Consider the following 15,623-nt stretch of genomic DNA (forward strand, 5'->3'; position numbering starts at 1 on the left):
GTAAAATTTTCAACAGGGTGAAAGTTTGTGGGGGATGGTATTGTGAATTTGTCCAATTAATTTTTTGTATACTTTTTCTAGTTGAATTATTTGACTGATCGATTAGAGTTTCTTTTGAAATAAATTATTTTTTAAAAAAATAATTAAATTATTTTATTTTAAATATAAAAAAATGATTAAAAAATTAATTAAATTAAATTTCTGTAAAATTTTTGTTTTTAAGAGATAGGTGTTAGATGGTCTCTGAATCCTCAATCTGGTATTGGGGGGCGTCCACCGTGGTTATGTTAGGCGTAACTTTCCCTCTCTAAAACAGTGAGATTCTAGGACGTGATTTGTAATGGTATGTGTTCATACAATTTACGTTAGTTTTACGTGATTTCATCCTTTACTAAATGCGAAGTTTTTTTCAAAGTCTCCCATCCGTTTCATTGTCAATATAGGCAGGCGTATGGGTCTAATTGAATAATAAAATTAATTTGATTTGGTTTGATTTATTTTTTTTTTAATAAATTAATTTAGTTTAATTATAAATTTTAATTTTTGATTTAATTAAGCCTTCAGGTTAAATAGTATGTGCATATAGTTATATGAGTTAGTATATTTTAATCAAATTATCATGGTTTTATCAAGGGTATGTCATGTCTACGTGTAATAAAAAAAACAAAAAAATTTAGTTGGATTCTTTCCACGGAAAACTGACAATGAATCCACTGAAATGGCTCTTGTCAATTAAAACTCCAATTAGCCCATTTTAAACTAGGCTGCCTACCCAGGCCCAGACCAGCCCAGACCAGCCCAGCCCAGCATTTGAATGAAGGCTCTGCCCATGCATCAGCTCTGTTTTCTTCTCATCAAGCTCATCCATCCAACGCCGCATGCTCCATCCCGAGTCTCACTCTCACCCATCTCGCTCGTAGTTTCGACGCCGACTGGTTTTGCCAGAGCCTCTTCTATTGTGTCCGACCGATGTTGTTTCCTGCTTTCCTCTTCTTCTCGTCGATTTAAGGTGAGGCTTAGGCTTTTTTTTTTTTTTTTTTAAATTCTCCCTTGTTGTAAATCTTGCCTCTTCCTTCTCGTCCTACTCGTCTTGTCCTGCTCTCCTACCTGAGGAGATTTAATTTCTCTTTTTTTTTTTTTTCTTATCTTTTATAGCTCCCAAAATTGCTGCCTTGTTCTAGTGTGCTTTGCCGCCACTGCCTCTTGTGTTAAGCTGATAGAGTTTTCGGAGCTAGCAATATCGTCAAGTTCCTACATTTTTATGCGACTAAAGCTGATCGCAAATTCGAGAAGGAACTTCAGTTTTATTACAGTGAGTTTTTAGCTTCTTATTCTGAAGCTGGGAAGTTCTCAATTTTCTTTTTCATTTAAGCATTTGATTTGTTCAAATTAGTTCGCTTACTCAAATGCATGCTTTGTGGTTTAATGGAACTAGTCATAAAATTCACTTAAGATTGGTTTCTGCATCTCTCTTTCACTAAACGGTTCCATGATAAGAATTTCTTGTCAATTTTTATGCAGAGGTTAGAGATACGGTTGCCAGTTTGACTGCACAAAAGCCCATTACTAAGGTAGGAGTTATCTTTTTCACTTCTTTCTCTTTCTCTTTCTTTATCTGAGAAGAATATATTCACCTGCTATAGTTATGTTGGATTCAGAATTGTTTAGATTGAGTTGAAGTGCTTGTCCATGCGCTGTTCTTGATGATTTGTTTGTTGAATCAAAAGAACAATGACTCTTTTCCACTTTTTATTAGTTGCAGTTCTGTCTCTTTGAGTTATTTAAGCAACTATGTTGTTGTTTCTCTTCTTTTGCTTGTATTGTTCTAATGGGTTTCTTCTTGGCATCTCTTATTTTTCATTTTGTGGTGCTTATGATGGCTGCGGGATGAGATAAATGTGGTTTATTTAATTATTTTAAAGTTATAAATAATACAGTCGGTACAATTGAATTCCAAGTTTGTGCTGAATATTGGATAGCGTGACCCTTAATCCCACAGGGACAATTGTTTTTCTTATGTCCAACTACTGAAAGTTAGACAAATCCCTCTAGCTTAACAAATTACTTGAGAAGACTTTTTCTCCCCACTAGAAGGCCCAATAAAGCAGGCTCAAACCGTTTAACTTACTGGGAATCCTGCGATCACATAAAACTCCCGTGGCACGTCTCCACTTCAACCATCCGGCTTTAATCCTATGACTAATATCCTCCTTACATCCCCCATCTACTTGAAGGACTGAGCTGTGAGATATTTAAAGTGATTACTTTGGAACAATACCACTCCATCCAAACTAACTCTTTCTCTATCACCAGTTTGGCCTTCACTGAACTTGCAATGCATGTATTCTGTCTTCCTTCTACTTAACTTAAAGCCCTTTGACTCTAGAGTATTTTTCCAAAACTCTAGCTTTCTATTGATCCCTTCTCGCGTCTCATCTATCAGAACAATATCATCCGCAAACATCATGCACCAAGGAATACTCTCTTGTATATGTTTCGTCAATTCATCTAAAACTAATATAAAAAGGTAAGGGCTTATAGTTGATCCTTGGTGTAATCTAATTGAGATCGGAAAATCTTTTGTGACCCCTCCCACTGTGCGCACAATAGTAGTTGCTCCTTCATACATATCTTTCAACACTTGTATGTACCTAATAGATACCCTCTTTTGTTCTAACACACTTTATAGGACATCTCTTGGAACACTATCATAAGTCTTCTCCAAATTAATAAAAAACATGTGTAGATCTTTCTTCACATCTCTATATTTCTCCATCAAGCTTCTAATAAGAAAGATCACTTCCATAGTTGAACGACCGGGCATGAAGCCAAATTGATTGAGAGACAATCAATCACAATCAGCGTAAGTAGTTTGCGCTTAGCCGGTCTCAAGTCCGGATAAAGGAGGAGGGTTGCGGTAGGTGACAACCAGCGTAAAAATTTCGTCACACCTTATGATATGGATTCAAATGATGAGAAATGTTAATAATATATTTTTTTTTTTTACACATGTTCTTTTGAATATTTTCTTTATTATTGATATAAATTTTTATTTCTTATACCTAGAAATCTATTTTATAGGTTGAATAGAGTTTGATATTAACATTTTTTTTTTCTATTCTTTTTAATTAGATCTTGTGACGATAAATAAAATAAAAATATTTAATAATTCTATGTGCAGGCAACACTTGTCCAACCCCCACGCCTCTTTGTTGTGGGACTCCATCAGCTTTTTACCTTCACACCAAGCTCCAACCACTGCAATCATTTCTGAATTACTATGGCGATTGGCGGCATTAAACAAGCTAGAGATCTGCCTCTACTCATGAATCGCGTCAAGTGAGCCAAGGAAACAAGGCCAAGTTACAGTGATGACTGTGGAGGGGTTTTGTCAGTGTTGCCATGTCATCCACCAAATGTTTGATATTTTACCCATCTGAGAACCAATACTCTCTTCTCCATTTGGTTTTACAAATTTGGCTTATCCAAAATGGCATTGCTTCTGTTTAAGAAACCAACTAGTCTCACGTTGCTAGTGAGTTCCCATTTCCTCTCAATGGTGTCTAGTTTTTGCTCAAAGGCTTCTGCTATTGTGGAGAAGACAAACAGCACGCTCACAAAAGCATCTGTCGATAACAGACGAAACCCTTCTGTGAATTACTCTAGTAATATTCATCTTTCCCCATTATTCAGCCATGGGAGACCTTGTTTGGATCGTTATGATATTGAGCTTGTGGACAATGATACATGGCAAATTTCATCAGGTTTAGCTCATGCCTACAAAGGGTTGGATAGGGAAATGGAAAGGCAGTCTCAGTCTGCTACTGAAGCATATGATGAGCAGGTTGATTATGCAGCATCTTTGAAGGGTGACCCTGATTTTGACGAGATTGATAGTATGAGGATTCGGGGCAATCTTTTTTATAAGCTTGACTGGGACTCCAAGGAGTTTGAAGAGTACAGTTTTGACTTTCACAGGAAGAAATCCTCAAAGAGAAAGGATGGTCCCAAGGGAAAGGAAAAGAAGGAATCTTCAAAGATGGATGATACCAGAAAAGAAATCAAAAAGAAGGAAAGCCCAAGTTGTACTTCAGCTCTTGCAGTTAAAAACCTTCAACAGATAGTGAAGAATGAAAGTGTCTATTCTGTGCTTCTTGATGATATGGATGGCTCTTGCAGTGTTGGGAAAAAGAAGGTTAGAACACCAACTTTCAATCAGCTGACTGCTCCTTACCATGAACCATTTTGTTTGGATATTTTCATATCAAAAGCCTCTGTCCGTGCCTGCATTATTCATCGGGTTGCAAGCAAGGTGGTGGCTGTGGCACATTCGATATCTAAAGACATAAAATTTGATCTACCCTCAACAAGGAATGCAGCTGCTTGTGATGCCGTAGGAGCAATTCTAGCACAAAGAGCTTTGGCAGATGATATTCACAATGTGGTTTACACACCAAGAAAAGGTGAGAGATTGGAGGGTAAGCTTCAGATTGTGCTTCAGTCTATTATAGATAATGGCATTAATGTGAAGCTGAAGCTTAAACAAAGGAAGCCTCAGACGGCTAGACTCCCACATAGACCTAGTGCTTAGAGCATTATTGCCTAAGTGGCTGTATATGGACTATGGAGTCACCTTATTCATCTGGCTGTGTATAGGGCCTCCTCATTCGTCTGCTAGTGTTGCTCTATGGCCATGGTAATATTGTTGCAACTTGCAAGAACTAGATCTTTGATGCTTGAAACTAATTTCAGACTTCAGAAGCAATCCTACTTCAAAAGCAGAGACTTTTAGTCATGACTTCTGGTTGAGAAGTTTTAGGAATGGCACGAGTCCCTATAATATTTTCAATGCGAAACATGGAGGTTTTCTTTCAACAGCCATTTCATTTAAGTGTTGTGCTGAGTTGCAGTCAGACAGGAAATCACATCATCATGAAAAGTGGCAAACTTTCAGAATATTTCTGCTTCCAGTTCATATTGCTTGCGATAACAAAGCAGAGCAAGCCAGTCTACTACAGAATGTTTTGTTACTCATGCGAAGAAGAGAGAATAGCCTTGCAAAATGTCTAGTGTAATTACAGTATCTAATTGTGATGCACAAATGCTTGAATAAATTAAAGGCCTGTTTCCCACGATTAAACTTTTACAGTCTGATTAAATTGTAGGGTCTTGTAGAAAAATATGCTCTTCAATCAATAGGAATGTTATAGATGGCGGATTCATGATGTATAAAGTGAATTAATATCAGTATGATATCAAGGCTTTTTTTCTCGTCTTGATTCAGTTGATCCTTTTCTAGATCTGTCAATTCCAAGTTCCATTTTGTTATTATGAGATGAGTTCTTATTTCACTGAGACGATAGAATGCTTCCTTTGATTTCTATTCAATATTGCCATGATAAAGATTGTACTCAAATTTAGTGTTCAATACCAAAACTCTTTAACTGGAACATCAAGCGCCCGTATTCCAGTCATTAGCTGCGGCTAGTCGCAAAGTTAGCAGCTCATCTTCAGGAATGGTGCACTTAACTATAGTCTCCAAGGAGCAAGGGAACGAAGTTTGGTGGGCATAACTTGTTTGGTGAGAGTAAAGGAAGGATATGGAATGAAATGAAGGGTTGCCATGGCTTTTGTGAGTTGGGAAATGAGGGAAGTTTTGATGAGTATTGAAGCGATTCGTGTTGGTTGATAGGATAAAGTTTTGGTTTTGCAGGGTGTGGAAAATCTCTTTTACATAGAATTTGGCAATTGCCCATTTTGCTGGATACTATAATCCAAAACAGTGTTTTTTTCCCTTCCAATAACTGCTATTAAAATTTCACTTTAATCACAATTCAAATATCAAAAAACTAATTTTTTTTTAATCTAAATCAATTATAAATTATATATATATATATATATATATATATATATATATATATATATATATATATATATATATAAGACGTATAATGTTGTTGTCATTTTGAAATGATTAAATATCATTCAAGTAATCTCTAAACTCAAATTTATTTGAAACACAATTGAATTTCATGTATTAGAATGAAAAATAGAGTGAAAAAAAAAATACCCCATCTCCCTACGAGATATAAATTTAATTTTATAAAATTTGATGGAACATATTCATAAATCTATATTTATCATATTTGATTTGAAAAAAAAAATACTTATAATTCTAAATAATTAATTTTATAAGATTAATTAATTAATTATATTTATGCCAAATCCTATGAAAGTTGAAAAAATTTACAAATAAATTTTATATCTAATAATTGAAATACCAAAATAAGAATTCATGAAAGAATTCACTTACAAATTGAGACATAATATATATATATATATATATATATATATATATATATATATATATATATATATATATATATATATATAATTATTGCAAAGTTTTTATAATTAAAATTTATTAAATTTAATTTTAATTAAATTTTTAATTTAAAATGTGTTTTTTCTCGGCAAGTTAGCAAGTGAATGTGGAATACTGGAAAAGACCCGACTCTCTATTTTGTCGAAGTTGATGGGATGAGCCCTAATTTTCACTGGTGATCCAGCGCCAAGTCACCTGCGGCCAACCCCAGCGGAAAAACCCCTCTTGCTTGGCGAGCTTCCTAGTGTCGAGTCGCTACCACTGTGCCTCTCCGATTCTCACTCAGGACCTCCACTCCATTTTTGCTCTGATAGTCAGGTTTTATTGTTTCCTTTCACCTTTTTTTTTTCCTTCTCTAAACTCTCCTTTTGTTTTGATCAACAATTATTATGTTTTCTATTATACATGGACTTTCCAAATCGCTGGTTGCTTTTAAAACCCAAAGAAAGAATAAATTTTTACTCTTCGCACTGCTAGGGGATGCTTTGAGCTTCCGAAATAAACCTAATCAATCAGGGATTTTAATCTTAGAAACCCTAATTATGGCAAAATATGGAGAAATTTAGCTGACCCATAATAGATTTCAATCACTGTGATTGCAACAGATGCAATCTCCATATAGTAAGAGGGGAAGATTTAGTTGTATTTGCAGGGTGTAGAGTTAGGGTTTCATGATCAGTCTGAAATTTCCATAATGATGTGATATTAGAAGCTAGAAAGGACTATTGGAGCTTAATTTGTTGGTATTGATATCCACTGTGTTTGCCAGTTGTTGGCAGTTTAAGGTTTATGGTGTATAATGATTATTTATCAAATTCTGTTTGTATAATCATATCTATCAAATATTGTGATCTAAGAGGCAATCCCGCACTCCTGCATTTTATTTTTTTTAGTAAAAAACAAAGATTGATTGGAGATGGTGCCAGAAAGGGATTGGAGGTAGAGAATTAGCAATGATTCAACAATTCTTATTGCCACCTCCATTGCACTTCTGATCCTTATGTACTGTAATGTTGAACAGTCAATCATGGATTTGTAAAAATGTTTTAGCAAGAGTAATTGGAGTTTTGACTATTGAACTGTAGTAGAGTTACATAGATGATTCCTTTTCATCAGTATTTGTTCTTTTTTATTTGCAGAGAATCATGGCCTCCAAAGCTGAAGGCGATAGGAAGGAACCAATAAATGAACAGGCAGTTGTGAATGCATACACTGCTATGCGGTCTGAACTGAATCAAATTTACTCAAAGATCACTGAGCTTGAGATGGAAGTGAGTGAGCACTCATTGGTCATTAATGCTATCCAACCACTTGACCCATCCAGACGGTGCTACCGAATGATTGGAGGTGTGCTGGTTGAGAGAACTATCAAAGAGGTCCTGCCTGCTGTCCAGCGCAATAAAGAGGGGATTGAGGAGGTAATTGCAAGGCTTAATGAGGCCTTGGAAAAGAAGAAAAAGGAAATTGCTGAATTTGAAACTAAATACAAGATCAAGATAAGGAAGCCTGAAAATGAGGTGCAGGATGATGGTGGCAAGAAGGAAGGTTCTTCTCAAGGAGTACTCGTGGGTCCTGCAAGTTCAAATGAATGAATTCATAAAGTTCAAGGTTCTTCTCAAGGAGTTATTGTAATTTTTTTATCCCCTTCTATGTTTTCTTGGACAAGTTTGATAAAGTTGTACTTTTTGTTGTGGTGCACCAGTTGTTGGATGTGAACTTTGTTGATCATGATTGTAGACTAGCTGATATTGCTGAACCAGATACTGTTTTGATCCTATTTTCAGTGACAGGGCAACTATTTATGGCACAAGAACAAAACGAATAATGTGATAATGTAGATGAGAATCAACAGTACCATATCCATATGTGTATTTCAAGTTGTAAGATAAAAATGAGTTATTTTGGGTGCAATTGGGTCATAATTTGTTATTGCAGTACATTAAGAGAGTGTTTTGTTTAATTTATAAATTAGTTAAATTTATTTGTAAGTAAAAAAAATTATAAATAAATTATTATTTAATTTAATTTATAAATTAAAAATTATTTAAAATAAATTAAAAATTATAAAATAGATATTATTTACCATATATATATATATATATATATATATATATATATATATATATATATAAGTTATAGCAGGTAGTATGGCTCTACTGAATAATGTAGTCACCTCAGTAACACTACACAATTTTGATCACTTGATTCAAATACCAATGAGCCATGTTTTTAGAATCGTAGAATCTCAAAAACTCAATCATTGCTAATTTTCAAAAAAAGGGTTCGATTCAAAGTTGTTTTATGAGTACAAAGACTATTGTTTCTCAATTTAATTGACAATTGAATAAAGAAAATGGTAGTTTACAGCCTCTCTCCTGTCCACTCCATAACTCTCTTAGCTGAAGAAATCTTGAACGCCTCTGCCAGCAAATACCCTATCAGACAACTCAGCCAAAACAGCATTAACAGTAAGCAAAACAAGGCTAGACCCTGCAATCACCCCAATCACTACACCTGTGGTCCCCAACACTTTCCCAAATGCAGGCCACTCTATCTCCTGGATCTCTTCCACCACACCGCTCAACAAATCTCCTTCTTTCTCCCCTTTCTTCATTGCTCTCTTGATCTCCGCCCCAACATCGCTTACCTCGCCACTTGCCTCATCCGACGATTGCTCTTCCTTCGTGGCCTCAGATTCCGTGCTCTCCTGACTCTCCTCCACTGCCCTCGTTAAGAAAACTCCGCTTCTTCCTTTTGCGTTAGCTGTCTTGAATTTGAAGCGGAAGAAGAGAGGAGACCTACAGGCAGGTGGCGGTTTGAATTTTAAGGAAGGATTTGGTTGGGTGATTCTCGATAGCTGTGGATTGAGGGGGAGTTTGAGCGAGAAAGCTGCAAGCGCCATTTCTGTCCTTTTAGATGAGCCACGTTTTTCTAGTAGATAAAAAGAAGGATTTGATGCCTTTTCGTCACCCACAGCGGTCGCACGCGTCAGTGGTTGTGTGTGGGCTGAGCATATGTGCCGGATTGGGCCACCGGTATTGGGTGTGAGGCCTAATTTGTTTATGTACTGGACTTTGTTACCCATCAATAGAACTTTGTGTAGGACTTTATTTTTTTTTTTTATCAAGACAAAATCCTTCTAAAACAAAAGATTTGTCAAATAATAATAATAATAATAATAAGATTATAATATATTATTCAATTAAAACAAATGAAATCCCATGTATTAAAAACCAAAAACAAATTTGTCTAGGAGAAAATATAAAAGATTTGAAGTGACTTCATCAATAATTGCTGCTTCAAAGTGGAATTGTGATTGTGAAGAACAAAATGCTACCAACATGACAATGTGGTGGTGACTATCCATCCACAGAGACGAGAGTGGATGATGGATCCATAATCAAACAAAATGCTATTCAAGCCAACATGACAGTCCAATTCCCGAGGAACATAACGCATGAAACCGGAGCTCAAATGGTTTTAACCTTTCGAGTTTCACACCTTCTAAAGCCGAATCCTGCACAACCAAACAAATTTGACACAAACCTCACAAAATTTCCCCATGCTCTCACACGCACACACTCTCTCCCTCTCTCTCATTTGAAATTGTTTTTACGTTTTGATCATCTCTGCATGTGATGCAGTTGGTTGCTCCGATATAAACAGATTTGGCACGTGTGTGTGAAGACAATAATCCTGATTAAGCCAAAAGGCAAAGATATCTCTAGCTCCAGAAAAATCGCTTTCTACTTGATTGAGATGAACTATTTAATTTATCCATAAGCTGACAACCATCACTTTTGGACTTATATACATACCAGTGGCGAAATGGCTCCAATCTCCATGGTTGCATTATTTTTAGATTATTTCTAACTGAAAGAAAGAAGGGGGTTATATGAGAAATTATTGAACAAAACAGTTCTCTCCCTTTTTTCTCTTATAGATTTTCCCACATCATAAAATCCACATCCATGGACTGATCATTCATGCCCGCAGATACAGCCATAATGCTGTGTGCTATCCAATAATTTTCAAGTCAGCATATGATATACAAGTTCTGTTTCACCTTTAGCCTTTATATATGATTATTTTATAAGATTTGCTAGGACTTTTCCGTAGACTGGCTGATCAAAATTCTCTGGAGTTAGTAAACCAGCTCACACTAAACCTTCAATTGGTAATTACGGATGCATGCATGAAAAAGGAAATACCAAATTCAATTTTCTCTCGGCCACAAAATCAGCACACAACTGGAGCACAATTATCTCAAATCAATATTACATAGGATCTCACTTTGATGGCAAAGATAAAATTCTGATCTTTCTCATATACAGAATTTGTATATAAAACCATGTCAGACATGATGAATAAAAAGTGTGACACAACCATTACCGTAGATGAAAGCAAATCTTGCTAAACCATGTAAAATCTATTTTCCATTGTTTGTTCTTGCTTTATTATGGTATTAGAGCCTCAGCTGCTCTAACAAGCCCTATCCAGAAAGCTAAGTCCTGCATTTTTTATTTTTTTTCTCAAGAACAAACAGAGGCAAATGACTCAACCTCTTCTCCATTAGCCACCTCACAATAAGTTACCAATCCTTTTACTCAAACAGACAACCAAAACCCACCATTGATTACCTTGAATCCTGCCTCTCAGCTTCCCATAAAACTGACAGGAAGTTCCAATTTTCTCACATGGCAAGCACAACTCACAACTCTTGATCTAATAGGCTATGTAGATGGCTCCCACGTCTGTCCCCCCACAATATCTCTTCGACAATCAAAAGCAGATACCAAATGCAGCACACAAAATCTGGCAACGCCAAGACAATCTAATACGCAACGCCATCATGGCGTCAGTTGATCCTGCTATTGCTCCCTTGGTGGCTTATGCTACTACTGCAAATAAAGCCTGGAACAGACTTGTCACCACATATGCTAATTGATCTCAATCACGGATCTATAGTTTGCGAGAAAAACTCAGTAGCCTGGCAAAGCATACCAAGATAATTGCAAAATATCTCAGAGAAATCCGTTCCATATCTGATGAACTTTCCCTTGCTAGCTTATCATTAGGAGAAGCAAAACTAGTGATCAAAATTCTTAGTGGTCTTGGGCCAAACTATAAAGAGATAAGTGTCGCTATCCGTGTAAGAGACACTCCTATTTCTTTTAAAGAATTGTTTGATAAATTGTATAGCCATGAAGTGTTTTTTATTCATGATATTGCAGCCAAACACTCATCACCAATTAAGATTCAGTATAGTCACAAGGACAACCAAAATGGCCAATGCAGCAATTCTAGCCGTAGCAGTATGAGGGGTCATGGTACTTTCAGAGGCTGACGATCACAGCAAACTTCTCATGGTTATAATTCTGTTGTGGGATGTGAAAATGTAAGGGGTAATTAGTGTAACACCCCTATGTTCACTAGTTCTATACATTTTACTATTCTGGTGATCAGTGTCGGTCCGAATAGTTAAGAGGTTTAGAATCATAATTAAGTCATCTAGAAAAGTCATAAACAAAAATTAATAGCCAATACATGAAGGTTAAATGCAAATGAAGAAAATAAGGTATAATGGGTTAAATGAGCCAAGGCCACAGCGATGGGTGACCGAATCGGGAAGTGACTGCGAGCTCAGTCGCTGACCTATTTTCGAGTAGGACCCTATGGCATCCTAGGCCTAAGAATTATTGCGAAACTAATGGTAATGTAAAAGCCTTAGAAAAGAATAAAAAACCAGTTTGAAAAATTAAACCAGAATTCCTGAAGCAATTAAATGTTACTGGAAAAACGGATCAGACCGGTAAGGGACAATTTGGTCAATTCACCCTTAGAGGTGATTTTTGACCTAAATGTCTAATAAAATATAGGAAATTAAAATATTGAAAATTAGATTAAAAGAGAAGAGGTGAGTGAAAGAAAAGGAAAAAGGAAAAGAATTATGATATCATCCTTATACAAGCATGAGGTAATAAAGAATTTTAATTTAATTTAATTATATTGTGATAAGTATAGCAAGATAATTAAAAAAAAAAGGTAAAAATCCTCATTTTATCTTCTTCCTTGCCGCCCCAATTCTCTCTCTCATCTCTCTCACTATTTTCTCTCATTTCTCTTCCAATTCCTCCATGAAAGCTCACCCCAAGCTTTATAAACTCTAAATTACACCCTTAATCCCTTATAAAACTTGTAGAAAACCTCAAATTGAATTTCAAGAAAAAGATTGGAAGGAGAAAATTTGAAGAAAGTTGAAGGGAATTGAAGTTTCAAAGGCTCATCAAAAAGGTTAGTAGTAATCCTTCTAATTTCTCTCTAAATCTATGCTTAGACACTTTAAACAAATTGGAAATTGTTGAAAATAAAACAAAAATAACATGTTAAGGGACCCCATGAAATTTGGCCACCTTGAGTATGCTTAGGGTTTGATGGAATTTGTTGGAATTAAAAGTGTGTTCAAGCTTAATTTAGTATGTAAATATGTTGTATACACTTTGATTTCATGAATTATGTCAATTGCATAATTAGGGTTCTTGACCAATGGGAAATTTGGAAAAATTTTAGGGATTTAGTGAATTGATGCAAATTGACCTAATTGAGGCTTAAATTGGTCAATTGGTGTGAATTAGATTGTGATTGAATGATTGAAACTAAGATTGAATGGTGTATGTGTAAAGGTCAATTCTGGCAGCTTGACCCATGCCTATTCAAATGAGTATAACTGAAATTCTGTTGCTCCAATTGGTGTAAGGAAAATTGGAGATGAAAATTAAGATCCAAAGTTACAATTTTCATGTAGAAACTTTGCCCTAAAACTGACCACAAGTTAGTAAAAAATTAGGTTGAATCCGCATTAGGTACCCTGCCCCTGTACAGAATTGACCATATGAATAGTACTTGTTCAAATGGTCATAACTTAGCGTAGAAAGGTCCAAATGACCTGATTTTTATATAAATGGAAAGCTTAGACATAGTAGAACTACTTTCATAAGGAATACCAACCCAAATTTTGGTTACAACCTAGTCAAATTGCTTACCAAATTTGGCTCACCAAATCTGCTAGAACCTAAAATTTGCTTAGAATTCTGAAATTGACTAATCCGGCCAGCCTTAGAAAAAGTGGCATAACTTGAGTTACAAAATTCCAAATGGAGTGATTCAAAAAGGGAATTAAAGCTAAGACATTAAGGAACAACTTTGATGAAGGAAAGTTGGTTAAATTTCTACTGTAGAAGGTCTAATGGAATAGTAAAACCAAGTGACCCAAAACTGAAATTTTAGAATTTCACTTAGGGAGTTTGGAATTTCAATTGGCAACCAATGCCAACACAATTGTAGCCCAAAATGTGGTATGTGGGTGCAATTAAAATTAGTATAACTATTTAGTGTGAAAAAGGCAACATTTTGACAAATTGTATAGCCACGAAGTGTTTTTTATTCATGATATTACAGCCAAACACTTATCACCAATTACGATTCAGTGTAGTCACAAGGACAACCAAAATGGCCAACGCAGCAATTCTGACCGTAGCACTATGAGGGGTCATGGTACTTTTGGAGGCTGATGATCATAGTAGACTTCTCATGGTTATAATTCTGCTGTGGGATGCGTGAATGTAAGGGGTAATTAGTGTAACACCCCTATGTTCACTAGTTCTATACATTTTACTATTCGGGTGATCATTGTCGGTCCGAACAGTTAAGAGGTTTAGAACCATAATTAAGTCATCTAGAAAAGTCATAAATAAAAATTAATAGCCATTACATGAAGGTTAAATGCAAATGAAGAAAACAAGGTATAATGGGTTAAATGAGCCAAGGCCACAGCGATGGGTGACCGAATCAGGAAGTGACTACGAGCTCAGTCGCTGTCCTATTTTCGAGTGGGACCTTATGGCACCCTAGGCCTAAGAATTATTGCAAAACTAATGGTAATGTAAAAACCTCAGAAAAGAATAAAAAACTAGTTCGAAAAATTAAACCAAAGTTCCGGAAGCAAATAAATATTACTGGAAAAACGGATCAGACCGGTAAGGGGCAATTTGGTCAATTCACACTTAGAGGTGATTTTTGACCTAAATGTCTAATAAAATATAGAAAATTAAAATATTGAAAATTAGATTAAAAGAGAAGAGGTGAGTGAAAGAAAAGGAAAAAGGAAAAGAATTATGATATCATCCTTATACAAGCATGAGGTAATAAAGAATTTTAATTTAATTTAATTATTTTGTGATAAGTATAACAAGATAATTAAAAAAAAAAGGTAAAAATCCTCATTTTATCTTCTTCCTTGCCGCCCCAATTCTCTCTCTCATATCTCTCACCATTTTCTCTCATTTCTCTTCTAATTCCTCCATGAAAGCTCACCCCAAGCTTTCTAAACCCTAAATTACACCCTTAATCCCTTATAAAACTTGTAGAAAACCTCAAATTGAATTTCAAGAAAAAGATTGGAATGGGAAAATTTGAAGAAAGTTGAAGGGAATTGAAGTTTCAAAGGCTCATCAAAAAGGTTAGTAGTAATCCTTCTAATTTCTCTCTAAATCTATGCTTAGACACTTTAAACAAATTGGAAATTGTTGAAAATAAAACAAAAATAACATGTTAAGGGACCCCATGAAATTCAGCCACCTTGAGTATGCTTAGGGTTTGATGGAATTTGTTGGAATTAAAAGTGTATTCAAGCTTAATTTAGTATGTAAATATGTTGTATACACTTTGTTTTTATGAATTATGTCAATTGCATAATTAGGGTTCTTGACCAATGAGAAATTTGGGAAAAATTTGGGGATTTAGTGAATTGATGCAAATTGACCTAATTGAGGCTTAAATTGGTCAATTGGCATGAATTAGATTGTGATTGAATGATTGAAACTAAGATTGAATGGTGTATGTGTAAGGGTTAATTCTGGTAGCTTGACCCATGCCCATTCAGATGAGTATAACTGAAATTTTGTTGCTCCAATTGGTGAAAGGAAAATTGGAGATGAAAATTAAGACCCAAAGTTACAATTTTCATGTCGAAACCTTGCCCTAAAACTGACCACAAGTTAGTGAAAAATTGGGTTGAATCCGGATTAGGTACCATGTCCCTATACATAATTGACCATATGAACAATACTTGTTCAAATGGTCATAACTTAGAGTAGGAAGGTCCAAATAACCTGATTTTTATATCAATGGAAAGCTTAGACATAGTAGAACAACTTTCATGAGGAATAGCAACTCAAAA

General features: G+C 35.3%; 3 protein-coding genes across 4 annotated transcripts; 2 read left to right on the top strand and 1 right to left on the bottom strand.

Moving 5' to 3' along the window:
• The first annotated feature begins 1,219 nt into the window (after positions 1-1,219).
• Positions 1,220-5,283, top strand: LOC110654141 (uncharacterized). Its single transcript, XM_021810035.2, has 3 exons — positions 1,220-1,312; positions 1,522-1,571; positions 3,182-5,283. The coding sequence occupies exon 3, from the start codon at positions 3,491-3,493 to the stop codon at positions 4,589-4,591; it is 1,101 nt and encodes a 366-aa protein (XP_021665727.2). The 5' UTR covers positions 1,220-1,312; positions 1,522-1,571; positions 3,182-3,490; the 3' UTR covers positions 4,592-5,283.
• Positions 1,226-8,144, top strand: LOC110654143 (prefoldin subunit 2). 2 transcript variants are annotated; one of them, XM_021810039.2, is made up of 3 exons: positions 1,226-1,312; positions 1,522-1,571; positions 7,525-8,144. In XM_021810039.2, exon 3 carries the CDS (start codon positions 7,531-7,533, stop codon positions 7,975-7,977), a length of 447 nt encoding a protein of 148 aa, XP_021665731.1. In that variant the 5' UTR covers positions 1,226-1,312; positions 1,522-1,571; positions 7,525-7,530; the 3' UTR covers positions 7,978-8,144. The 2 variants fall into 2 exon arrangements, with proteins under 2 accessions (XP_021665731.1, XP_021665730.1); XM_021810038.2 differs by lacking the exons at positions 1,226-1,312; positions 1,522-1,571 and adding an exon at positions 6,473-6,703.
• Positions 8,145-8,652: 508 nt separating this feature from the next.
• Positions 8,653-9,321, bottom strand: LOC110654142 (preprotein translocase subunit SECE1). Its single transcript, XM_021810036.2, has one exon. The coding sequence runs from the start codon at positions 9,285-9,287 to the stop codon at positions 8,781-8,783; it is 507 nt and encodes a 168-aa protein (XP_021665728.2). The 5' UTR covers positions 9,288-9,321; the 3' UTR covers positions 8,653-8,780.
• Between the last annotated feature and the right edge of the window lie 6,302 nt (positions 9,322-15,623).

This window comes from Hevea brasiliensis, chromosome 4 (assembly GCF_030052815.1).
Source record: "Hevea brasiliensis isolate MT/VB/25A 57/8 chromosome 4, ASM3005281v1, whole genome shotgun sequence".
Classification (NCBI taxonomy): Eukaryota; Viridiplantae; Streptophyta; class Magnoliopsida; order Malpighiales; family Euphorbiaceae; genus Hevea; species Hevea brasiliensis.

Excerpts from the sequence above, each read along its gene's own strand:
- LOC110654142 (XM_021810036.2), bottom strand. The coding sequence starts at position 9,287 with ATGGCGCTTGCAGCTTTCTCGCTCAAACTCCCCCTCAATCCACAGCTA.
- LOC110654143 (XM_021810039.2), top strand. The coding sequence starts at position 7,531 with ATGGCCTCCAAAGCTGAAGGCGATAGGAAGGAACCAATAAATGAACAG.
- LOC110654141 (XM_021810035.2), top strand. The coding sequence starts at position 3,491 with ATGGCATTGCTTCTGTTTAAGAAACCAACTAGTCTCACGTTGCTAGTG.